The sequence below is a fragment of the Simochromis diagramma genome, unplaced genomic scaffold (assembly GCF_900408965.1).
Source record: "Simochromis diagramma unplaced genomic scaffold, fSimDia1.1 OVJJ01000304.1, whole genome shotgun sequence".
Taxonomy (NCBI): Eukaryota; Metazoa; Chordata; class Actinopteri; order Cichliformes; family Cichlidae; genus Simochromis; species Simochromis diagramma.
Window position 1 is genome coordinate 13,143,721 of NW_024387030.1, and position 26,110 is coordinate 13,169,830.

The following is a 26,110-nucleotide window of genomic DNA, read 5'->3' on the forward strand; positions in this document are numbered from 1 at the left end:
TACAATATGACTGTTGCACTTACCATATGGATTCCAGTTGAAAACAGACTGGTGGGCTTCACAGTCTGTTTCTGCTGCTCTATCTGGGTCTCAAGCTGGGCAGCGCGAACTTTGTGTTGAGCGAGTAAAAGGGTGGCAGGAAGCTGAGACTGCTCCTGGAGACAAAAAACGTATATAGACTTTGTAAGTATTAATCTTAGTGTGTGAAATGTAACGCAGTAGTTCATTGAACATATCCCACCCATTGCTGGGTCACCATGAGCACGGGCTGCTTTCAGGCCAGCTGCCACAAAACTTTAGTAAGTCATATTAGCAAAACTGTGCCGCTGTCAGGGGACGCCGCTTCAAGTGCACTGAGCCGTCTTCACCTCCATTAAATGCAAGGTCGGACGTTTCAATTTCTTCAGTGGAGTATTGCCAAGCGCATAGATCTAAGAACACAAGCCTGGACACATTGTTCACTGTAGAGGTAGGACATTTTTGATGGGGTGAACTATAAAGGTGGGACAGTCTAGAGCTTTTGGTGCTATTTATCAATATGTCAGTAACAGTTAAATCAGTTTCCATACTATGGGTCCTCTTCTGACTGACACATTTTACTCAAATGAGTGAAATAAAAGCAGATAACAAATGTGAATCCAGCGTAGAGTACATGTTGTATTAGAGAAGAACAATAATCTAGTGTGTTTCAACTTCCTACTGATGTGTTTTATTGATTAGTTAGCCACTCCGGGAAACGGCAACATGCAGTCTAAATGTATTTGTTGATGTAATGTATGTGAGTGTTCCCCCATAAGAATAGCAAGCCTAGTGGCCACAGGGCCGTACAGATGTCAGAGCTCAGGAGAGCTCCCCTGGGGGGTGTGAGAGCTGATCTCATCTGCCTACAGTCAACAGGCCCTGTGCCTTAAACAAACAAACACACAGCTTAGCCAGCTATCTGTGATGGTCCTTCAGCAGCCCGCTCTGCCGGAACAATAACTTTCAAAGCCTGCAGCTCAACACAATGGAGCCGATAGGCTTTGGAATCACAGAATGAGAACAATGCAACCTGCAGCACAATGACTGGTAATAAGCTCTTAATGATCTCACATCCACGAACCCTAGAGCCGAGCGCATGCACATCCGACATGGAACATCTGTCATAATGTGACTCGCTAATTGCATCACTAGATTTGTCATTACACATGCACACGGCCATGCAACGTGTGCATCTCACCAGTTCGTCCAGCAGAGCCTGTTTGTTCTTCCTCTTGGCCTGTAGTTGCCTCTGCTCCTCCTGCAGCACCTCCAGTCGCCGCTGCTCATTGCTCTGCTGTTCCTGCAACAGAAGCTCCTCCAGCTCTTCCTGCTCCCGTGTCTGAGGAGGAGAGAGAGTCGGCAAGTTGGAAGAACCTGTCGCTTTATTGACCACGCGGCAGATTCTACACAAGCTGTAGCACCGCCCTGTTGCACTTGATTCTACACTTTGCCCTCTTAGACAAACAGAGCAGCTGGCTTTAAAATAAAAAAGGCCAGTGTTTTATCTTAAATACAAGTGTCATTATTAGGTATTATCCTTTTATAAGGGGGGAAAACCTTCAAAAGTACATACAAGCTTGGCCTTATTTCTCTGGATGACATCTCTGTTCTCTCTCTGGTACTGCTCCATCCTCAGCTTGGTGTTCTCCACGTCAACGTTGTTTGTCAGGTTATACACTGTGTGCAAAAGAACAGCCACTGTTGAACATATCAATCCATCGCAACTCACACTGTGGACAGAACCACTGGCTCCAAGTCCACAATACCGTTAATTAAACCCACTATCTAAATCCTCCAAATCATTTAAAACTGTACTCGAAATAACGACAAATTTATTCAACTGAAATGTTGAAATCAACATGCATGTGATATCTTAAACCCAGGGACGATGTAAAGACGAGCTGAGGAGAAATTATTCATCGTGACATTTTTTCCCCCCCCTCATTGGGCCGTCGAACCAGCACTTCGCACTTTAACTGGCCCACAAAAAACAAGCAAATTTGATTATTTTATGTTGCCAGATTAATCTATAACAATATATACTACAATTTATTAACACACATATATATTTCATAATACAAATTAACATAATAAAGACCCACTCATATACATGCTGTAGGTGTTGCTGCTAGAAAGAGACAATTTACAAGAAATCTGCCAAATTTAATTATATAGAAGTTTATCTGCATACAGACGGCTTTCATTTTAGCTTCTGCTCAATTTAGCTCCACCCTCGCTGTGTAAAATAAACCAGCGGTGGATGGGAGAAGCATTTAAACTGTTTAAACCTGCAGTTTTCTAATGTGAAAATAAAAGTTGAGAAAAAAAACCTCACAGGTGACTGGACTGGTGGAAACAGCATCACTGGCCCAAATGGTATATCTATTCATTTATTTTAAGAAATACTCCATCAGTTTTATTTGTCTGTTTTAGATGGATTTTTACACTGTTTTGCAGCTCTTCTAATACATCCAAGCTACAAGTTTACACTGACCTGCCAGTGAAGATGTGTGAACATTGCAAGTTCTGTTTCCTAATCTGTGGCCCTGGCTGACACTAATGCCTGTAAAACATCCTCTTGTGCAGCCAGAGTCAAGGAGAAATCATTAAACTAGTCTCAGCATGAAGCTCCAAGCTCCTACCTATGTCCTCCACTTGCTCCAGATAATCGTTATATTCTCTCAGGCTGGGGAAGTCAAAATCTCTCTTGTTGTAACTGCAGAGAAACAAGAGAAGTGGTGATGCAAAAAAGTAAAACCTGGTGAGAGCAAATATGCACCGACATTAATAGCTTCCATTAAATCAACCATTTTATAATACCATGTCTGTATCCTGCCTAATAGGCGCACATTAGATGTCAATTAGGGGCTATTAAAGAACAGATAACAGGGAAGAGAGAGGAGGCAGGGAGGGGCTGAGAAGTAAAAATCTGGCAGAGGAAGAGCCTTCCCGTTTGAGCACCCCCGGGGAGATGCATTGTCTACAAAACAAACGGTGTAATGAGAAAGACAAAAGGTAGCTTAAGAAGTGGGAGGAGGCATGGGATGACACATAAACACCAAGAACCACACCCCTCACCCTCACAGTCCCCCTCACTCACATCTTCAGCACTTTCTTACGAATCTCCACCTCCTTATCTACTGTCGGGTCCTCGAAGAGCTGCACGCGGAAGTTGCTCTTCCTCAAAGGCGTGTCGCACTGCACGCAGTTGCCCGAGCCGCGAACGAACAGCATCTCGACGCAGTTCTCGCATCTGCAACAAAAACAGGCATTAAACGCCAAGCTGAATTGCATTTTTTCCCCAGAGGTGACCCTCCTTGGGCACCTCTGAGAGTCAGTAGTAAGCACGCTTGTGTGGGCGTATGTGGCAATTTCCCTCAGAATAAAGCAGATTTGTGTTTGTGTGGGTTTTTTTTTAAATCTCTGTAAACCATCAGACACAATGGGTGATAATGGGGCACATGAATATTTCCTCTGAGTGCTCAAAGATGGCTGGGATTATGATTGGAATGTCGATTAGACTGCCTCCCGCTCTCAGAGAGGAGGAAATTAGCCCGACACCCCATCAGCGGAGCGTCTGTCTGCACTGGAAAAACATTTACTTTATTGTTATTTCAACAGGCCTCAGTCATTTAGCCACGTTGCATAATATGATAAAATCCAGCTTGGTAACTCATGGCGTAGTCTATCATTACAGGAAAGGACCGAGTCTTATGTAATTTGGGAAATGCATAGAGATGAACAACAGCAGTATCTTACTTAAGCTGAACTGTCATTTAAACTAAAGCTTTTAATAAATCTGAAATATTTTATACCTTTTTAAAAACGTATCCAAAAGTCATTCCAACCTTCCCCCACTTTCTTATTATTCCTGACATGGTGCCTAAATGAAAGGAGGCTGCAATGGAACAAACCACAATCTTAAACACCGTGGAAATCTAGGCTGTTACTGATCAAAGTATTTGCTATAAATCTGTTAAACGGCTACGTCTTTCCAAGGCAAAAATATGTAGCAGTACAGCAAAGTCATGATGAGTTTTTCAGGTGGCCTTTAGTTCCCCATATAAGCAACAATGAATCAGAGCTCTCCTCGGTAAAGAGCGTGCCTTTAAACAAAAGGAAGAAACTATTTCAGGTTTAAAAAAAAAAGAAAAAAAGAAACACAGGCCAAAACAGGAACTTTGTGCACCCTCACTGGAAACGCCATGGTAACCAATCAGCAGACCTACCTGAGGGCACAATTCTGTGCTTAGCCATCAATCACACCTTTATGCAGGTAGGCGTTTACCCATCAGTCACACTCAAGTGAGTAGTGGACACCGAAGACAATGGGAATGTTCCTTTATCTCCCCTGATGGGGTGGAGAGCCTGGATAAACGTTTGCACAGTACACTCTTTTAATTAGGTCTCTGTGGAGCTTTATTTCAACAGGAATCCACCTTCCTGCTTGTGACCACCTCAAAAAAGACATCTGGTTTCCAAATAGCACTATCTGCTTTTGAGCATTTACAGTTTTCATAATAAAGTATAACAAAGCTAAAGGGGGGAAAAAAACCCAACTTCTTTTCACCACACGTCACTGATGGTATGGTTGAGTCATTTCTTCCCAAAAGTCAAACACTGGGCATGAGGCACTGGTGTCGAGTCAAAAGTTCTCCAGGGATGGAGCTTATTAGAACAATCATGACTGAGCCATCCTGCAAGACATTTCACTTCATCAGCAGGATTTAAAGCAGAAAAAAAAGCAGTTAAAGGAGAAACTGCAGAGCCGTGGAGTTTGGCTGTTTATACCTAGCGTCTCACATAAGGGTCAAACAAGCCCAACCTGCAGAGTTGTGACACCAAAGCTTTCCAAGCAGCTATACAACAAACTGACGAAGCACCACGGAGGACTGTCTTACAAGCAGTTCAGCTTGGCTTACAAGAAGCAGCAATGTAAAAATGAAAGCTGAACGGCAGACAGAAACATCTGCGCCATCCAGTTGGTGCTTCGGAGTCTGAAGTGCAGCCTGGAAGAGGCAGATGTTCGCTGTGGCCTCAGGCTACAGGAGATCTATAGGCCTGGCCATATGGAGGTAGATGGAAGGATTCAGCTTGTTTCCACAGGCCCACAAAGAGCCCATTCATCAAAATGGGGCAAGGAGTGGGGTGTAGCTTGGCCCCCCGCCCCATAAATGGACCACACAACAGAACTCTCCAAAGGGGAAATCCTGTGTAACTCTAGAGCAAAGAGATGACCGTCTAAAAGGGAGGGAGGAGACTCTTAGAATCAATTTGCCAGCTTTGAGATTGTGAGCTTGTTTCATTTTGCGATCAAAGGAGGATCAAGATTTTTTTTTTTTTTTTTTTAGCCAATTCTACGCTCAATTGCAAACATTTAAATGGACAGATCTTTAGCTACTTGCCATCTCTGAGTCTCAAGGCTGTTGTCGCTGACTGAGCGCTCCTGACTCCTCCCTCTCTCACCTGTCCTGCTCGGAGCTCCAGGCTCCTATCTCTCCCATCTGCAGCTGTCAGCAGGTCAGGGAAAGGGGGTGGTAAGGGGAAGGTAAACAGGGCCCTGGCTCAGCAAAGAGACTCCTCTACCACCACTACCCCCACCATCTCTCAGTGACATTGCCTGCGTCTTTGCTGTGTCACTTTTGAATTAAAGTGCAAAAACAGAAAAGCACGAGACAGCATGAGACTGAGCTTGTTCGCTTGTTACAGTGATCTCTATATTTTTGTTTCCATCTTAGACCAAGGGTCGATTCAAGACCAAGTAGAGATGGATTTGTGTAATGGCATTGTATGAAATCTAAACAATCTGCAAAACCTGCAGCATCACAATCAGAAAATGCCAAAGACCAACACTATGACTGCTTAAACTAAAAGCTTGCCCCAACCGCACATTTATAGTACTTTAAAGAAAAGCCAAGAACATGTCTGAACTTCACACTGGACGCTTTTTAAAAAAAAAAAAAAAAAAAAAAAAAAAATCTGAACAATCCCCAAAACGACTTCTTGCATTGCTGCTGTAGATCATCCTGCAGCATACGATTATAATTGTAATGTTAGCGTCACTGTGTCCACTTTCTAAACAGCACTGTGTGCCTCAGCTACAACTGTTTTTGCCTGCCTGTGCCCAGTGTCAAATGCCAAAGGACACAGACCCAGTGTCATTGTGCAAAGGTAATAAATAACCCACATCAAATGCCCCTGGTGACAAGGATACAAAATGTGCTGCGGTGGAGTTTAAATTTAGATGCATGGAGAAGCTAATAATGCAACTGCTGAAGGCTAGTCAGCGCAGACTGGACGGGCCACTCAAAGAAGAGACAGTCTTACATTTATCTAAATGGAGTCCAAGTATTCTCAGCTGTTTATGATTCATCTAGTATATGTATCTCAGTAAGTCAATTAATCCTTTAATGGACGGTCACTGAAGAAAATGGCTTCACAGAGGCCTGGGTGATATCTTCAAATGACTTGTTTTGTGAAGAATTGGTTGTGTTGTATTAGCATTATCGCTCTGAATAACTGAACTGCTTTGTGCTCTCACTAGTGCTACTTTCTCCTGGTAAACAGGCCGGTGTTTATATATATCCCTCCTATACTTCATGAACATTTAAAGTGCTTTATGCTACCATACACACACGGCACTAGATTTTACATCTTTAAAGCATTTTACCTATCACATACACTCTCTCTCTCATACCAAGGACATGCAGACTGGAGACGCTAGGAATCAAACCGTTCTCTTCTGCTTATCCTTATCAAGGCTTCGGGGAGGCTGGAGCCCATCCCAGCTACCATAGGGTGAAAGGCGGGGTACACGCAGGACAGGTCGACAATTGTGGGTCTCTACCTTCGGTTTTGTCTTCAGTAACTGAAAAGCATGCTCTACTGGTTTGAGATCAGGTGACTGACTTGGCCGTTGAAGTATATCCAGTTTCTATGGCTTGAGAAACTCTTGGGTTGGCTTTGCAATAAGCTTTGGGTCATTATCCATTTGTACTTTGAAGAGCTCTTTGATCAGTATTACAGCATTTGGCTGAATGAGAGCAGAGAGTATAGCTCTGTATGCTTCATTATTCATTGTGCTGCTTCTATCAGCAGTCACGTTGTCAAACACTAGTGACCAGGTTCCACTGGCAGACATACGTGTTCATCCCATAACACTGCCTCCACCCACCATGCTTGACAGATGATGTGATATGCTTTAGATCAGGAGCTGTTTCACTCTTTCTCCATACTTTTCTCTTTAAATAATTCTGGTATATATTCATTCATCTTAGTTTCATTTATCCAAAGGCTTTTGTTTGTTTGCTTTTGTTAAGCCCCTTGGATTAAAGATGTATGTTGGTGCACAGAGTCAAAAACTATATAACCATCTAAAAACTAACCATGTGCATTAACCTCTTAGATTTTCTTTTTCTTATATAGTTTTTCTGAAGAGCGTTGTTGATTAAAAATGAGAAAATGGATAACTCTGAAACAGAGTTACAGATCTTGTAGCATTTCTGTAAGACTTGCTTCAAAAAAAAAAAAAAAAAAAAAAAAAAAAAAAAAAAAAAGGGGGGAAAAAAGAAAAGAAAAGCCAAAAAGCATCAGTGATGAAAATACTAATATGGTTAGGGAGTGCAGCAGTTTCCAAGTGATGCATAAATTCACTGTCGCACCGGCTCTGAGGAACAGATCCAAGGTGACCCGGGCTAGGACATCTTTCCAAATTGCTTCATTGCAGAATCATTTTAATTTTCTGTGTGTAGTCCTGCATCCAGACAGAGGCAGTGAGTTATGAGCCCGCTGACCTGATGACAAAGCATGACCACTTCCTGATGGCACGGTCAATAAACAGACAGGGTCGAAAAAGATGTGCTCATCAAGCTACCACCGTCGCTGCATAATGCTCATGGAGAACATGTCCCCTTCATTTAAACGTCCATGTTTTTAAAGGGCGGACAAGGTTAAATGCTGAAAAATGCACAGCGAAGTTTGAAAAAGTATCTACATGATGCTGCTGCACAGAAGTAGCAGAATACGAACAAATGGAAACATGCTAACTTTTCATCCATTTCTGTATGTTATGCAAATAATAATCATAATCTTCTACTTCTTTCATATGATCCCTTTAGGGGTAGCCACAGTGAATCATCTACCTCCATCTCACCCTATTCTGTCCCTTTCATCCTCTGTCAAACCAACCCTCTGCATTTCCTCCATCACTGTGGCCTCTCTCTTTTCCTCCAGCAAGGTAGCTCCATCTTCAATATCCTTTAACCAACATATCCTCCCTCCAAACCATCATCATTGCCACTTATAATAATAAAATACATTACTTTAGGTTTTGCATTATATTTTCCGTTTAATGCAAAAATGACAAATTCCAAATTAAGCCAGACCTGTGACAGAGGTGCAGCCATTCAAATAAAAATGTAGCTTTTAGTTAGGTTGGCAGATTAACATGGAAAAACTTGCGCAGTCAAACTCGAATTTGATTTGCACCTTTGAGCTGGCCCTTTTCAAAAACCTCTGAATAATTCATATTCATTATGTGGTTAAAAACTCAGCACAGGGTGTTTATGCTCCTCATCATTAGTCACTTTTCCCCCTGCCATCCTAAACTTGCTGTACTTTCCACACACACACACACACAAAGACACAACTGCAGGGTCTGCTTTTCTACAGAGGTCTCTAAGCTGAGCTGCTTACAGCCAGTGTAGGTCATATGTAAACAATGGCCGCTATACTATGTTTACCAGCAGTATTAGCCTAGCTTTGCAATTGTGTAGCTCTATCAGGAAACATAACCCACCTCTAAAGCACACTTTCTGTCTACAATGACACAGCTATTTAACACCAAGACTATAAATATGAGCTAGCCCAACAAACCGTCAGCATTCGAGGCTTATCAGTTTTGTTTACGTCCAAGTCCCCCAATTAAGACTAGAGATGTATGTGCGGAAACAGTTTTAAACGCTATATTATAGCTGCTTTTGGGGGGTGCTTTGTGTTTGCGTGTCGTTTCGAGCAGCCTGGAGCAGAAACGCCGCGATGTTGTGGAGGATTTGTGCTCTTTCCTTGTAGCTGTCAGGTGTGAATACTCACAGCGTGTGGCCGCAGACGTTCACCATCAGCTTCAGCGACGGGTTTCTGTATTTGGTTGTTTTACATCTCGGACAGCCCTGTTCGTCCATTTCTGTCTGCACCACACTAAAAAAAAATAATGGCAATAATAAAAAGCACTTCAGAAACAAAACAAAACACGTCAACAACCTGCAGCTCTCCTGTCAGATTCCAAGCTACGAACCGCTGCGTTACACAAAATGAGGTCCGACAGGAAACGGCATTAATAAGATGTGTTCCTATTTAATGATTGCTTTTAGAGGTGAGGTGCAAATAGCTGCTGGCGCACATACATGCAAGGCTGCTAGGGAGTCCCAGTGGAAGCGAGGTAAAATAAATTAAGTAAATAAATAACTTTAGCTAGTAGTAATAGTAGTAGTAATTGTAGTAGTCGAGTAAATATAACAAAAAAAAAAACTTGCATATGATCTTGTAAGTCTGAGCAGAAACATAATTAAAAACAAAAATCAACCCAGACATTGTTTCCCTGGGTTTCTGACATCATATCGTTTCTGGATGATTGTGAATTTGGGAAAACAACTCATAAGTTACATTAAGTTAGTTTTATGAAATCATTGCGAGAAAACGTGAACTTCGTAGGAATTAGTTTGATATTTAAATATTTTTAGTTTTCATTCCTCCCAGTGCTTGAGCTATAATAGTTTATTGACTATATGTGGATGCTAGTAATTGTTAAGACGATCTGAGACTCTTTTACTATAAAAGATTCAATGAAAACATAATTTAAAGTTCAAATATCAGTAATGATGTGGTGTTGGACACCTGTTACCTGATGCTAGACAGATCACCTGATTTGGGAATGAGCTACTCTTGAGAGAAATCTGAGGTCTAGTCCTCATATGATATCTTTGAAGGGACGGGCTACATTTTCATAGGGGTGTGCTGTTTTTTTTTCTGACATTACTTTGGTCGCTTATAGTATTCTGATCCAGTCTTTGGTGGGAGGGGTAGGCTACAACCTCGCAATAGCCACTTAAAGCAGGATCTGTGCTGAAACTTTATTACCTTCATTCCTGAAATAACAATAAAAACAAATTTAAAGTGTGAGTAAATCTGATATCTATTTTTTGTTAACATTTGTTACTTTAAAATTGTCAAAATAAATGTAAACTGGCTAAATAAAGTGAGTGACAGTATTCCCAGCATTACTTCCGTTTGGATTTCCATACATCGAGATGGAAATAAAACATTCTTTTATGTGCATACCTACAGACAAATGATCTCCTGACAATACAGACAACAAAGATATCCCGTTCCCACGATCACAAAAGCACTCACCTTGCACAGGTGAGCTACGTTAATCTACTGGAAGTTATATGACTGACAGCTGGAAACCAAACATTCGCGTCTGAATCCATGCTTGCTCCTCCCTTACGGGCCCTCGACGGCCAATAGCGAGGCGCTCCTGTAGATAGACCCCACCGTGTCTCCCTCCAGCTCCAGTCCCCGCAGAGTAAAAGTCACGTTGGAAGGAAAAGGGGAGAGAGATATCTACTTACAGCTGCTGTCAGATATCCGATCGCATTCGCATGGCGAGGAGGTAACCTGATCGAGCGGGGAGGAGTGACTTTACCAGGGAAGGCTTGAACCAAAAAAAAAAATGTCTTCTTCTTCTGCCGGAGAAGTCACAACAGCAAATGACATCAAGAGGGAAAATGTGAAGGAGGTGGATACGCGGGAGTGCATCAAGCTTGTGGCGCTGGACGCGGCGGAGTTGCCCATGGAGCGCACGACTCCCAGCACTGACGCGGTGCGCACTGAGCTGTTGGTGAATGCCGCTTCCTCTCTTGCTTTCTCCCCGGAGCAAGTGGCGTGTGTCTGCGAGGCACTGCAGCAGGGAGGCAATGTGGACCGGCTGGCCAGGTTCCTGTGGTCCCTGCCACAGAGTGACCTGCTACGGGGCAACGAAAGCATCCTGAAAGCTCAAGCCCTCGTAGCTTTCCATCAGGCTCGATATCAGGAGCTGTACAGTATTTTGGAGAACCACAGTTTTAGTCCGTCCAACCACACCTTTCTGCAAGATCTGTGGTACAAAGCGCGGTACACCGAGGCGGAGAAGGCGCGGGGTAGACCCCTGGGCGCAGTGGACAAGTACCGAATCCGGAGAAAGTATCCTCTCCCCAGGACTATCTGGGACGGCGAGGAGACTGTTTATTGTTTCAAGGAGAGGTCGCGGAACGCACTGAAGGATCTGTATAATCAAAATAGGTACCCGTCTCCAGCGGAGAAAAGAAATCTCGCCAAGATAACCGGACTCTCCTTGACCCAGGTCAGCAACTGGTTCAAAAACAGGAGACAGAGAGACAGAAACCCGTCGGAAGCACAATCAAAAAGGTGAGGCAACAAAAGGAGCACGCCACAGACCTTTTCCCGTCACAGATCGCTCATCAAACGGCAATAAATTTTACTTCTGAAGATTATGTGCGTAAAAGGCCCTTTAATTAAAATGAACGCCGATTAACTTTACCAAGTATTTAAAAGTTGTTGTTTTTTTAATGGAAAAGCGGCTATATTATGCAGTTGGACCAAGTTCGATTACTGACAATACCGAGTGTATTTCATAATCGTCTTGCCGGCCTCACAAATAAGAACGAACAATTTAAATCATTAACTATTCATAGTTCAGAAACACAAAAATTTATTTGTAAAGGGGTAAGGAGCACGCTTTTAATGTTTTGAAATATGAAGCTGTTGCCATTCAGATCAAGTTTCAAGTGCGTTGGTGCTAAGAGGCATGGAAACCATAAGCAACAAAATACACACTTCAGCGATTAAACTATCAGACGCGGGGAGTGGGCAACTTTAATGAGACGGTTCAAAAGATGACTTGAAAGGTTAATATCTTCTTATCTATTCGTGGTGTGTGTGCGTGTGTTTGAGCGCGCGCACGCACACACTTGGGGGTGCGCGTGTACCCAGCAGCACATAAATCATTTTCATGATCATGACTTCTTTTTTTTGCCCTCCCCTTCTTCCTTTTGGATCAAGAAAGGATCTCAGAGCTTCCATCAACTCCTGCGCTTCATTTCATAATCCCGCAGACAAACAGACTGACATGTGCACGCTATTCTTTCATGTTTCCCTCTGAGTGAACAAAGATGACGCACACCTGGTGGAGGTGACCCCTCTGTCTCTCTAACCACACACGCGCACGAACGCGCGCACACACAGAGGCATATACACACCATTGTAAGCTGTCTTAAAATCGCCAGTAAAAAAATAATAATTTCAAAGTTTTTAAATCTTTATAAACCTTGAATTTCTTTCTCTTTTTTTCCCCTGTTTTTTTTTTTTTTTTTTAAACTTGTGACACCCTTTTATATTTTCCTGGAAGTGGTGGGTTTAGATGCGTGTGTGTTTGTGTGTGTGTGTGTGTCCCTTAGGGGGGAGTGGGGGTGTGAAGTGGTGCAGCTGTTTTAATCAGTCTTTTAAAAGGGGGCTAGTAAACAAAATGAGGCTGCTAATATAGCTGCTCCTATTCTTTCACTTTGTTATTCTTGGAAAATTAAAAATAAGAATTTTCATTGGAACGTCCCAAATCAGAGGCAAAACAAATAAATAAATACTTGAAGCCATTTGTCCTGTCAGAGCTGGCATTTTGTCACTCCAGAATTTATTGCGCCAAATGGTTGCACGGTTGTTGACGCTGCCTGGTTGTTGTCCATGCAGCTCTCCATGAGGTAAGAGGGCTACACAGACACAGCCTGCCTTCAAAGCTTTGTAATAACCCAGCAATAAATGTGAGTCTGTGTGCTCTGGCTTAAAAGCAAAATGTGGGTGGAAATGAAATGAATTCCATTATACGAGTTTATGGTCTAATTGTGTCGGTGTTTATAGTGTTCTTCCTTCCCAGAAACATATACAAATGGTACACAAATTTTCCCTTTTTATTTTCCTCTGTTTTGTTACACACCATTTGCCATCTTTCTCCCTCCTCTTTTGTTTTTCTACAGTGAATCAGATGGAAACCACAGCACAGAGGATGAGTCCAGTAAAGGCCAGGAGGAGCTGTCTCCTCGTCCTCTCTCCAATTCTTCAGATGGGGTGATAACCCACGGGAACCTTCCTATTCAGACGGGACCTCTGGACAGTGGGGTGGTCATCCAACAGATCGGGGACATCAAGATGCCTCCTGGATCCAGCAGTGGCGGTCTCTACAATGGAAGTCTAGTGACCAGTAACACGCCCTCTACTGTATTTCACAATGGTGGATCATCTTACCTCCACTCACCTGGAAACATCCTCTTCAACGGGCTCAATTTGGGCATCCAGCCCCTGGCATTTAACCCTCTGAGACCCTCTGGAGGGGTGCTGCTGGGGGGCTCTGGAGTGGACATGCAGATGCAGACAGGACAGGACAAAGGACTAGGGAATGCTGAGGAGTCCACCCTGCCATATGCATCTTACGCTGGCTGTGTGAATGGGTCAGAGGTGAAGCTGGAAGGGGTTCACACCATGGCTGCCCAGAATGGCGGCTCCTCTGTTCTGACATTCAGCTCCCCATCAGGCGCTCTGCAGCTGGGTGGCTACAGCCTGGTCCAGGTACCAAGTGGAGTCTCTGACAGCGATGGCAGCTCATTACTCAACAGCGACGTAGGTCTTCCTCCCCTGCAGCTTTCTTCTGCCTCCTCTTCTTCAACAATTACACAACAAGGTGGGTTCATGAAGTGATTTGCTGTCTAAGATGATTCGATTTTAATACTTTGATCTTCTTTTTTACCTTTAGAGGTTACGTGGTCATGTGTAGCTGAAATGTTCATGGAAGAGACTGAGTCAGAATGGACATGGATACAAATATAACTATGCTAAGAATAATTGTACTTTAACTATTCTCACTAAGGAAGCAACAATGTCTCATAAGGGCGATAAAAGATTTTTAGATAAAAATCAGAGCCATCTGCTGTTGATTTTAATAGCAGACAGTTATATATGAATCAAACTGTCCTTATATACTTTTAAAGTCAACAAAAGTACAAAAACAGAATCCAATGTTGTATCAGAATGAAGATCTGAATTAAATCTATATCACAGAAATCACAGCCTTATACCACCTTGCATTATAATACGTGATTGTTGCTCTTTCCCCTCCTTAAATGTCCCCAGTGGTTTGTCAACAGGTCTCTACTACACCCACCCAATATATCTGACCTGCTTTATTGGCTTGTCTGTGTTTGGGCCATAGCCCAAGGGGCTGATGGTGCACATAACACAGACCAGAAGAAATATAGAAGGGGCACGCACACACACACACACATATATAGAAGTGGTGGTCCTTTTAAAACCCCAGAGATGGATAAAAACAAGTTCTGAAGTCACCATCACTCATCATCATTACGCTCTTGATCTCCAGAGCAGGGGAGGGGAAATATGTTGCAGACAATCAGAGGCCATGAAATGCACTAACAGGGAATAAGCCATTACAGCACTTACTTTGACATGAAGCAGAGAATGTAAACCAGGATGAATAATTAGAAGAAGAAGAAGAAAAAAAAACAGAAAATTGCAGCTTTCTCTTGAGTTCTGGCAGCGTTATTCATTTGTTCTCTGGTGCAACTCCAGGGTCGATCTTAACGTCCTCAAAGTGTGTAAGACACACAACAGCAATTTTGCGGCCAAGGCCTGCTGTAAATGGAACGCATAATACTGCAAGAACCGAAGAGGGGATCAGGCAGCGGGAAGGGGATCTACTGCAGCCAAACTGGAGAAAGATATATGTATTGATCTATTGTTGTATCACCACAGGTACCATGGCTCTGAATAATGTAGCAGTGAGTTCCTCCAGTGGCGACTCATTCGAGCAGCAGGACAAACTGACCATGGCATCTTTGCACCACAGTACGGTTCTCTACAGCATGAGCAATAGCGGCCAGCCATCCATCAAGAAGGAGCCTCTGGAGGGAGGTGTTTATTCCTCGTACCATCACGGGCTCCACTTGGACCCCAGTGGTCAAATCAACTACTCCGGTTCAGAAGAGATTTCCTCCAGCCGAGGTCCCGCCTCAACCGCCGAGGTCACTGCCGTCAGCTCATCCAGCCCGGACTCAGAGGTCTACACCACCCTCACTGTCAGCACACCCCTGATGGCTCAAACAGAACCGAGCAACCACCACCTCCAGCCCACAGAGTACCTTGGGGGCCACGAGGTCCGAGGGGCACCGTCCTCACACCTGATGGGCCCCGGCATGAACAACAACTACATGAACCTTTCAGAGAGCAAGGTGGATGGCTCGGGTTCAGGAAGCATGAACGAAATGGTGCGGGCAATGTGTGGGGAGATGGAGGCTACGGAGGGAAAGGAGCTGGCCAAACTACAGACAGTGCAGATGGATGAGGACATGGCTGACCTTTAACCTCAAACCTCTCCCTTTTGCAGAAGCACTCAAGTCCGCCCAAGCAGTGATATGATGAATCTTTTTACTCCTTTTTGTGTGCGTGTGTGTGGGTTGTTTTTTTGTTTTTTGTTTTTTTTTAAAAAAAACATTCATTTCCTTTTCAATGTTAAATTATTTGCATTCATTTGACTTTTACAATGCACTCAAGTCAGAGAGGAGCCTAGTAGGTGGGCTTTATCAGTTTATCACGAAATAATAATAATAAAAAAAAGCCTGTGACATGTTTTAAAAGCCCAGCTTCTTAAGACGAAACATTACGATGGTGATGTGCTAACAGAAGACGTTGCTGTAAGCGTTTAAGCCGTGTCTAAATGTGCATTTTTATAGACTGCACCTGCTACTTCCTGTTGAGTGGATTTGATCTGCAGAAGCAGGTGCTGGAAAGCCTCGAGTCATGTGACAAGGATGTTCCTCCAAACTAAATGCGTCATCTGGGTCAAACCAAAAAGGTCATGCTGTAGGGGGAACAGCAAGCGAGCCTCTATGATAATGGTCAGTTAAACAGCAACAGCTTTACTGAAGGACTGCACACGCGTTTATAAAGAGAATAGGTCACTAAACACACAAAGCTGCTGATTTGGGGGTGGGGGAGTGTCCTTCAGTAAGCACTTTAGATTGTCTACAAAAGCCTCACAAATCAGTACTAAAAAGTGCAGCTTTTTGTGCTTTAACTCATACCAAATGAGCTGGGAGGGTTCAAAAATGGGACAACATTTAAGACAAAATGTGCCTTTCTGCTACTTAACATACACAATGGCATTGGCCTGTTTTGGCATTTGCACTACCATAGTGACAATACAACGGATGTGTTTCAAACAGCCTTTGTGTTGAGGGTTTTGTCATGTGTGACACACCTCAACAAACGCACAACCCTCTCGGCAATGGCTCCTATTTCAAGCCTCATCATCAACCTGTGAGACCAGCATATGAACGATGATCAAAAAGGTCAGCTCGCACGCTGGACGTCACATGTTTTTTCTAATGCTGCAGCTAATAGTATGTCAACTTGATGTGGTGACACCGTGCTGTATCATCTTCCATTATGACCCGTCTCCATGATGTCAGTGATCACGAATTATATTTTTTCTGTAAAAACCAGGTGCAAACATCACGTATGCTTTCGAAAAGTATAAGCAGCAAAGGGACAGAAGTTATGGACGTGACTAAGTGGACAAATTGTGTTTTTGTTTTTTAAATCGTCCCACTTTAAAAACAGAGAGAGATTGTGGTCATTTCTCTTTGCGTGGCATCATCGTGTTTGGGACACTTGTGCCTTGTACTTTTTTAATCTTTGTCTTGTGACTAACATAAAATGAAGCTCTGTTGCGGCTCGTGCGTTGCCACGCAGCTTCAGAGATTTCCCACAGTCACCGTCGCCGGGACATTAGTCGGGTATCAACTGAGGGAAAGACACAGGAGTGCAGAGCCCATTTGCTTTTCACAGCAGGAGTTCTCGCTTTCATACGTGACCGTATGCGGGACATTTCAACCTCACGGCCAACTCGCACCATGCATATTTATCAGTGGATCTACATGCTAGTGGCCTCGTAACACTTTTCTTGAGGATCTGTGACATGATCCTCTCATTTGAGCGGGCATTTCAGTGAAAGTATCCTCAGTGCTTTAATGTCATAAACCAAAAACGAGTTGTGGGCAAAAGATAGTCTTTTTTTTTTTGTCTTTGTTGCTTTTTGTTTTTTAATCTTAGTTTGAATTATATGTTTGTTATCTGAAATTATGTGAATGTATTTTTCTAAATCTCCATACTGCAATAAAAGTTTATATTTATAAAAACGGAAAACAGGCATTTTTAATTCTTTCTAGAAGATGACTAATAGCGTTATTTAATTCTCTTTCGTCACAGCATGTCTGAGATAAATGGAAGTTTATGATGGACAAAAAGAACATCTCATCTCAGTGTTTTGGAGTCCTGTGCAGCCAGATTGTGAGGATACGGGGTTGGGGAGGGGTGAACTGGCACACTTTAATCCAGCGAGCCTGGTGCAGCTCTCTGCAAACCTGCAGTGATCGTTTGCACATGCCTGGCAACCTGGAGTTCATTAGGCCTCCTTTTCTCATCTCAGTCTCTGTAATTCAAATAAACAGCAATGAGATTTCCAGAGGTAAAGCTCCTTTTGGGTGGGGGGTCTGCAGCTCCCCACAGCTCAGTCCAATCCAATGGTCTTTTCCCTGAGCGAAGGCCAAATCCCCCACTCCCTAACTTCAACATGTGGAAGAATGAATCTGAGGTGCTGTCACTCACAGACACAGAGTCGATCCAGAAAAGAGCCGAGGCTCTTCTCAAGGCTTGAGGGGATTCGCTGTGAATTCATGAATCACAAGCCAATACTTGTTCGCGCAATGGGCACCTGACCAAACCAGCACTGGAGAGATAAGATGGAGACAAAGTTTGACAAATGAATGAACAGCAGGGGATTTTTTTATTTTCTGCAGTGTGTGTCTGTGCTGGATTATAGGAGTCGTCCTTGCTCGGCGAATCCTGGCTACGGGAGTTATATATGATCTAGCTGATGACCTAAATAAACAGAGGCTGTTTGTCTGTGCTCACTGTTGAGTCACAGAGAGGGGGAGAAGAAAAATGGCAGGGACTATCGGGAAAGGGAGAGAGAGGCAGGCAACCTGGATAAAGTTACCTGTGCACAGGTGACCTCGTTGCCATGGGCAGTGGATTAGCTGATTGTTAGGTATCAGGTAGCTCCTCCTGTAATATTGAAGAGGGTGAAAACAGCTTTGTTGGAGCCCAGAACAATATCCCATTTGCAGCAGGATCCCATAGTCTGTGGATCTCACGGGGAGGGGAGAGGAGGGTGGAGAGGGGGAACAGAAAACTCCAAATTCCACCTTTGTGTATTGTGCCTATGAATTCAGCAGAAAAGGAAAATAAGCGCTGCCACAAAGATGGCGTGTTTGGATTTCTGCAGCAGAATGTTTAAAGATTTCATAAATAAAATGCTTTTTTATGAGCAAAAACAAAGAAAAAAACCCCAGGACATCCCCAACGCCTAACCAAACAGTGCAGTGGATCATTTTGTCCACAATTTCAAACACGCAACGTGAAACATACTCAGGCGAGCAGTTAAAAAGGAGGGAACTCCCCCAGAACTCTGGCCTTATTAAAAACACTGACCTCTGATCTTTCAGATGGTTTCAAAGCTGACATTTAATGCGGCGCAGCAGACTGCAAGCCATATGTAACATGACCTGGGGAGCACGGTACTCCGCTGCTCCACGTCCCACTAATGAGAGGGCAGGGGTCAGCGGGTACCAGCCTGCCCTGTACAGACCCACCATACAGGCCGAGCCCCGGTCCTGGCACAAACAGTCTGCTGGCTCCAGCCGGGCTGTGGAAAGTATGTGGCAGTGTTTGAACTATGGAGGGGAAATAATGACCTTGTAGAGTTTTCTTTTACCTCCTAAGTTGTTGTTTGGCAGAGTGTGAGGTATGCACACATGTCTGCTGCATCACCCAGTGTGGCAAGAGATGGGGTGGGGGGGATGCAAACAGCATGATTCACTGCTTTGTTCTGGAGCACAAGGACAGAAAACATAACTCATGAGGACAGCTTTAAGTGTGCATGTGTGAGTCTGAGTGTTTGTGTGATGCACTCACATTCTCTCTCTCTCTCTCTCTCTCTCTCTCTCCTCTCACACACACACACACACACACACACACACACACACACACACACACACGCACACACACTCAGGGGCAGCAGCTGGGAGGCAGCATCAAGTGCACACCACAGTGGTCAAAGGTATTTCCCAAAGAGAAAAAAACACCACTTTGTAACAGGAGCTGCGCACATGAGGACTGAAGTGACCAATGCAGACCATAAGGCGCACCCGCACACCTGCCACACAACTGCGCGACTCCTAATACCCAAATACCAGCTCATCCTCCATCCTCTCAGGGTTTTACATTTGGACTCGGATGCGAAGTATTGTCATGGCGCCCCCTCCCTGCCAGAAGGCACACATGGCTCCCCGGCACATCACGTTGAAATTGTTCCCTTTTTAAATTTTTTGTTTTGTTTGTTTGTTTATGGATTGGTCTGCCGACCTCGTTTGTTTATCCATCCAAGAAAAGAGTTTCTCTAAAACATGGGCATGTGCTCCTCCACATGCCCGGAGCGTGTTTACCGAGCAGAGCGCAGTAAAAGCCAAGGCCGTAATTGCATATTTGTGGAGGTGGTCCTCTGAGGAAATGCGTAATGATTTTGATGAGGAGGGGCGGGTGGGTGAGTGGTGATGGTGGCAGTGGTGGAGGGGGTCTAACCCCAGTACACTTGTACCAGGTCTAATTTTCCAACATGACAGGAAACTCTGTTAAGCTGATAATTGCAGCTCCAATTTCATTTAACTCACTCATGTCAACAGTTGTGTTTTGTTTTGAGAGAAGGAGCTGCCTTTTTTTTTTTAAACTGCCATCCACATAACCGGATAAACCTCTTTTACTCCTAATCGAAGAGACATTTAGAGCATCTTGAATGGGCAAATCTCCGATGCAACGAAAGGGTTTACTTATATTTACTTATATTTAATTAATCTGTTGCTAAATGTGGAGTCAGTCATATGTGAGCTGCCATATGAAACTAAGAAATACCAGGCGTCACTCATAACCGGAATCCACCTATGCGTTGTTGATTTGGGATTTTTTTCTTTAAATAAATAAATGATTCATGTTAAATACATGTTGTTGGAGTGACATTTTCCTTTAAGGGGAAAAACCCCCACAATGCTCAAACACCATGGAGACTAAATCTGACATTTTTCACTCAATTTAAACAGCATCGGCTTTGTTCCAGTCCATACAGCTGAAATAGCACTTTGGATTTAGACAGACTGAAAACCATCTGTTAAGTGAGCCAGTGCTCGTTTCAATTTTCCTCTATATTTGAGGGGAAAAAATTAACCCTACAATAGGAAACTTACCCCCCACCACCCCTCTCTTTTGTCTTTTTGACGATGACATTTTTATGAAGTGTTTTCACTGTTTTGAGTTGTCGCGCACTGAAATTGAGTAAAAGTGCGACATTTCACCTATTTTTTTTAAAATCAATATTGCACAAAATGCTCTGGTGTATGCTGCTGTCAAAAGGCTAATTAGTCCAAATAAGGAGTTGGAAGAGCATAATTCAGAGAGCTCAGATCAATGGCCTCCTTTACGCATAAACCCCAGATTAATGAGAGAAGGGGGGAGAGGGGGAAAAAAGTTTATTTAATTTTTTTCTGTGAAATCGGTGCTGGATTTCAGCAGCACACAGGAAGGGAGTCGGGGTTTATAAGTTAATAAAGGACGAATGAGACAGCGTGGGGACAAAAAGAAAAAAAAGTACAGAATGAGGAATCCCTGCTCCCTGGAACGAATAGGCCTAACGACTGATAGCCTATCCGAGTACTGCATTAACTCCTTGTCGGGGTATGAGCAGACCAGCACTGGCCGTGGCAGAGGGGGAGAGTCCACATCTTGAAATAATCTCGCCCCCCGGGCTGCTCGGGTTAAAGGAGGAGGCGCGGCGCAATGTGGTAGAAATATTAGAGAAACCCGAGAGCCGCTCATCAGACAGCTCATTTACTGAAGCACTGAGGGTTTTACACAGCCCGAGTGCTGCTTACACCCCAGCCTAGTCCCGTGTCCACCTACCTCAGAGGGTTTTGTTGTTTGTTTTTTGCATAGGGTATCCGCTTTTACTCTTGTTCCACATTATAAATCCCACAGCATTAGTTACATTTGAATCAAATTGAGGTTTTGGGCTTTTAACTGCGCATGTGTGAGAAAAGTGGACATTTGAATGTTTTCTGTTTTTTTAAACAATAATATATACTTTTTTTTCCAGTAGCTATAATTTGAGCTTGGTGAGACAGCGGTCCATCCAAGAGGAAAGTGCTTCAAATTAATGAATACACGCTAAACAATTCGTTTCAAATTTCATAAATTATTTGTTTTTCTGCAGTGTTTCCATTTAATATACCACACAAATTAAATTCTCGTCTTTATGACCTCGAAAATGAGATGCTGCATTTCAAGGGCCTGTCGTTTCAGCGAGTTCAAATAGCAGCATAGCACTGAAGCGATCACGTGGATGTTTATCCCGCAGTTTTGAATTCATTTTCTGTTTTTATTATTTAATAGCCTGGACATTCGCCCATATTCCCGAATATTGAGACGTTTTGTTTTTCACACGTTTGCCCGTAAAATCTTACAGCGTGATTTACAGCCTTGCTCCAGAGTGAAAGTCTTTAGAAGTGCATTTTACTGAGTTTGACAGCACTAAAACGAGTTCAAAGCATTAAATCTTTATCACAAAAAATATGCCTTAGCGAGATCTAAGGTCTTCAAAAACAAAAACGTTTTCTGTGAAATTGTTTTTGGTTAAATTTTGTATATATTATAATTCAATCCCGCCCCATATAACATATTGAAAGGGGGGTTTAAGTTTCAGACTCTGGTGTAGATAAAGAAATGTGATCTATATGGCTCAAACCAACAACTGCACCACCGAGGACCAGTGTCGCAGTGAACTCATTTACTAATGGATTGGTTTAGAGTTTCACCCCGCAGAAAACACTGGAGCCAGTGCGGTGCCCGTCTAATCCTTGAAATATAAATGTATAGGCTGCAGACTGAAGGGGTCTCTCCAGAAACCCAGTGATGAAAAGGAGAATGAAGCAAAAGAGTGGCATCTTTTATTTGTCCAGATGGGCTATAATATTAATATTAAGACTCACGCGGATCAGCAAAATGTTTGTCACCAGCAGGATGGATTTTATTTTATTTCAGTTTTATAAAGTGTGTATTAAGTGTTTATGTGTTATTATTAGTCGTGAGGATGTTAGGCAAATTGCAAAGGTCCACTATGATATTTTAACAACCTCTCTCTCTTTCCCTCTTACTCACACACACACGCACACAGACACTCTCTCTCTCTCAGACACACACACACACACACACACGCTTAAGTGGCTGTTTTCCTACTGGTGGTCTATGGGCCGTAACACGTTTGGCAGGTAGTGTTGGTTCCTCGTATAAAAGAAGTTCGTAATGGCGCATAATGGACCCAGCTATCATAGGAACTTATTAAATTATATCACCTCATAAAATAAACGGCTTTTGTTAATTAATAGGCTATCAAAGGTGAGGGTGAAGCAAAAATGTCCAGCCTGCATGTAATTATGGTGTCCACAACACACAGTGATGGTAAATCGAAAAATAAAAACAGAAAGAAAAAGAAAAAAGAAAAACAAAGACTTGGGATTGGTTAAAACAACATAAATTTCAGCAAAAAATAAAAAAAATCTTCTGGGTTTCTACCTAAAACTATTTGTTTATAAAAGCAGACTACAATCTCTGTTTTAATAGAGCATAAACCTGTCTTCAAAAACCAAAAGCTCTGTGTTTTTGTGGGTTCACCCTCCACTGACTATGATTACTGATAACGTGTGGAGGGAGAGCATTCTGTGGTTTGGTTTTTTGTCCCACGCGGGAAGGTCTGCCGTCCATAGTCACCGTTTAAAGAAGATGTAGCCTCCATTCAGAACACGTTAATGCGACTTTTAAGAGGTCTGTAATAATTGATTAGTGTTTAGGTGCTGCTCTGCTCCCTCGGATGAAGCGGGAGAGGGACTGTGGGGGCGGGAGGTGGGAGCGCTCCTATTTCAGCCCCTGACGCACTGCCTCTGGGGAGGAAACGGAGCTGCAAACTCAGTCCTGCTCTGCTGTACAGGGTGCAGGGCAGAGGGGGAGCCAATCACCGAAACGCAGAGGCTCCCTTTAAGCCTGACATATCTCCAATAGGAACAAATTGTCCCAACAATCAACATCCCAATCTGCTGCGCGCATCAGGGGCTGGAGTGGAGTGGATAGCTTCTAGGCCCGTGCAGCGCGGTCGGATTGCGCTGGATTGCACCGCGAGGACTCACAATTAAACGAATATAAACAAAGTCAACGACAGCTACCGCTTCTTTTTGGATAACAGCGCAGAGGACTGAGCCCCGGACATCATGTCTATATTACCGTCCTTCGGGTTTACACAGGAGCAAGTGGCGTGCGTTTGCGAGGTGCTGCAGCAGGGTGGAAACCTGGAGAGGCTCGGCCGCTTCCTGTGGTCGCTGCCCGCTTGTGATCACCTCCACAAGAACGAGAGCGTCCTCAAAGCCAAGGCGGTGGTGGCCTTCCATCGGGGGAACTTCAGAGAGCTTTATAAGATCCTGGAGAGCCACCAGTTTTCCCCGCACAACCATCCGAAGCTGCAGCAGCTCTGGCTCAAGGCGCACTACGTGGAGGCGGAGAAACTGCGGGGCCGGCCGCTCGGAGCTGTAGGGAAGTACCGGGTACGGAGGAAATTCCCGCTGCCCCGCACGATATGGGACGGTGAGGAGACAAGCTACTGCTTTAAGGAGAAATCCAGGGGGGTGCTGAGAGAGTGGTACACGCACAACCCATACCCGTCCCCGCGGGAAAAGAGGGAGCTGGCCGAGGCCACAGGACTGACCACCACGCAGGTCAGCAACTGGTTCAAAAACAGACGGCAGAGAGACAGAGCCGCAGAGGCGAAGGAGAGGTACGTGAAACTGTCACAGCCTCGCTGCTGTCTCACTCCACGGCAGAAAGCGTTTAGTGTTTTTTTTAAAAACATGTTTCAAGAGCAAATTATTCTTTGGTAAAAATGCTTTTTGTAAGTGGCTTCAAGCAGCGAGAATATAAATGAATCAGTGACAGCGCTCTGACAGCGTGGCCCTGAAGTAATCCTGAAGTAAAGAGAAAAATATAAATCCTTCTCATGCGAAACACCTCACTCAAAAAGTCCACGCACTGAGTATTTTAGGACGTGTTCACGTTTCCACATCAGATCTGTCCTGATAACAGTGAAGGTGTTAAACAGCAGCGAGATGTTGTCAAACGCTGAACTCACTTCAAAAACGCCTGACTTGTCTCGACTCGAATTGTAATCCAAAATAATTTGAAATCCATCAACGTGACTTCTTTTTTTAAATTTCTTTACAAAAAAAAAAATCATAATAAAATAATATGGACACTTTTTTGAGACCATGGAAATTTGAAATATGTCAGGCTGTGAGGTTAAATTAGGTTACATGGGGATATAAATGCGTCTAACACACGACTTTTACTTTAAACAGATCAGCAAATGTAGATAATATGCGGTGAAATTAAAAATCAGGAAAAGAATAAGAAGGCGAACAATAATAATGTTTTTTTTAATAATTTCTCTCTCACAAAGGACAAATTTCGTTGTTAGCAAAAACGCTGTGGTTTGTGCGCAATATCCATCCACGTTTACAAACTAATAAAGACGTTTCCTCAAGGCCCGCCTCGCTGATATAATGTCATCTACTAAACTGAGAGCATTTTTCTCTAAATTTCCCCGTTGTTGTCATTTCCAGGGAGAACAGCGAAAACAACAACGCAGGCGGCAACAAACAGAACCAGCTGTCCCCTCTAGACGGAGGAAAGTCTCTCATGTCCAGCTCGGAGGACGAGTTTTCTCCACCTCAGAGCCCCGACCAGAACTCAGCGCTTTTGCTTCAGGGCAACATGAGCCACCCCGGGGCCTCCGCTTACCCCATGTCCGGACTGGGGGCCCCACAGCCGGTGCACGGCATGCACGGACACCCACACCAACTGCAGGACTCTTTGTTGGGACCTCTAACCTCCAGTCTTGTGGATTTGGGCTCTTAAAGAGGCTGTCAGACGATCAGATTCGACAACAGAAAACAGGAAAAAAAAGAAAAAGACTGATAAGTGTATCAGATTAAATACATGTATGAAATAACACTATAGTAGCCTATCTTATAATATAGACTGACTTGTCTGTCGTTAAATTTGGTTAGAACTAAATTCCTTAAGGCGCTTAACCCATATACCCCCTCCACGACAGGAGCTTTTCTGATCTCCTGCACATGGAAACACACAAACAGGACCTTTCTGAAACTCTTAACGAAACACTTAACTGGACTGCCCGTTTGCTTAATTTATGATATTTTGTTAAAGATAACAAACAAAAAAAATATAGCGACCTCCTGCTATGGAAACTAAGAGGTAACGTTTTCATTAGAGTCATGGTAATTAGTTTCCAATAAAACAAAACTAATTAATTTGTCTCTGTGTTATTTGTGTATTTAGCGAGAGAGAGAAAGGGGGGGGGGGGGGCTGGTATTGCCTTTTATAAATCCAAGCAAACCAAAGGAAGCACGCCATTAATAAGACAGATTTCTATTATTTTTCTTTTTTTTCTTTTTGGGGGGACTTGAATGAGCCCGTCCTCTAACAACTGCGCAACAACTAAACAAATCTCCAAATCTGCACGGGTGGGATTTGAATCGGAAATTATTATAAGTCGCTTTTTTTCCTTCCAGCACGGATGAAATCCTGTTCTACGGGTTCTCAGCTTTTCAACAATAAACCGAGAGTCATGACGGGAAATTTAATTCAACACTAATGTGAGTCAACATCAGCAGCTGTCTGTCATGAGGCTGTTGTGTATACGCAGGAACCAGCTTTGACTCTTTTGAAAATCGCCTCTGCTCCA

At 43.5% G+C, this 26,110-nt stretch overlaps 3 protein-coding genes across 3 annotated transcripts in view; 2 read left to right on the plus strand and 1 right to left on the minus strand.

The window, feature by feature from the left end:
- The window catches only part of mnat1 (MNAT1 component of CDK activating kinase), a 32,608-nt gene extending 22,072 nt beyond the window's left edge, over positions 1–10,536 (minus strand). Inside the window, exons 1-7 of the mRNA XM_040041812.1 lie at positions 10,429–10,536; positions 9,112–9,216; positions 3,122–3,274; positions 2,664–2,737; positions 1,595–1,698; positions 1,220–1,360; positions 24–155 (exon numbers count right to left, since the gene is read on the minus strand). Of these exons, the coding sequence (XP_039897746.1) occupies positions 24–155; positions 1,220–1,360; positions 1,595–1,698; positions 2,664–2,737; positions 3,122–3,274; positions 9,112–9,200 (693 nt within the window). The 5' untranslated portion in view covers positions 9,201–9,216; positions 10,429–10,536. The remainder of the gene's footprint in view (positions 1–23; positions 156–1,219; positions 1,361–1,594; positions 1,699–2,663; positions 2,738–3,121; positions 3,275–9,111; positions 9,217–10,428) is intronic.
- Positions 10,537–10,627: 91 nt separating this feature from the next.
- On the plus strand, positions 10,628–17,343 carry six4a (SIX homeobox 4a). The gene is made up of 3 exons (XM_040041808.1): positions 10,628–11,484; positions 13,104–13,804; positions 14,893–17,343. Exons 1-3 carry the CDS (start codon positions 10,751–10,753, stop codon positions 15,498–15,500), a joined length of 2,043 nt encoding a protein of 680 aa, XP_039897742.1. The 5' UTR covers positions 10,628–10,750; the 3' UTR covers positions 15,501–17,343.
- Positions 17,344–23,255: 5,912 nt separating this feature from the next.
- Positions 23,256–25,676, plus strand: LOC120739865 (homeobox protein six1b). Its single transcript, XM_040041814.1, has 2 exons — positions 23,256–24,124; positions 24,966–25,676. Exons 1-2 carry the CDS (start codon positions 23,565–23,567, stop codon positions 25,258–25,260), a joined length of 855 nt encoding a protein of 284 aa, XP_039897748.1. The 5' UTR covers positions 23,256–23,564; the 3' UTR covers positions 25,261–25,676.
- Positions 25,677–26,110: the final 434 nt, after the last annotated feature.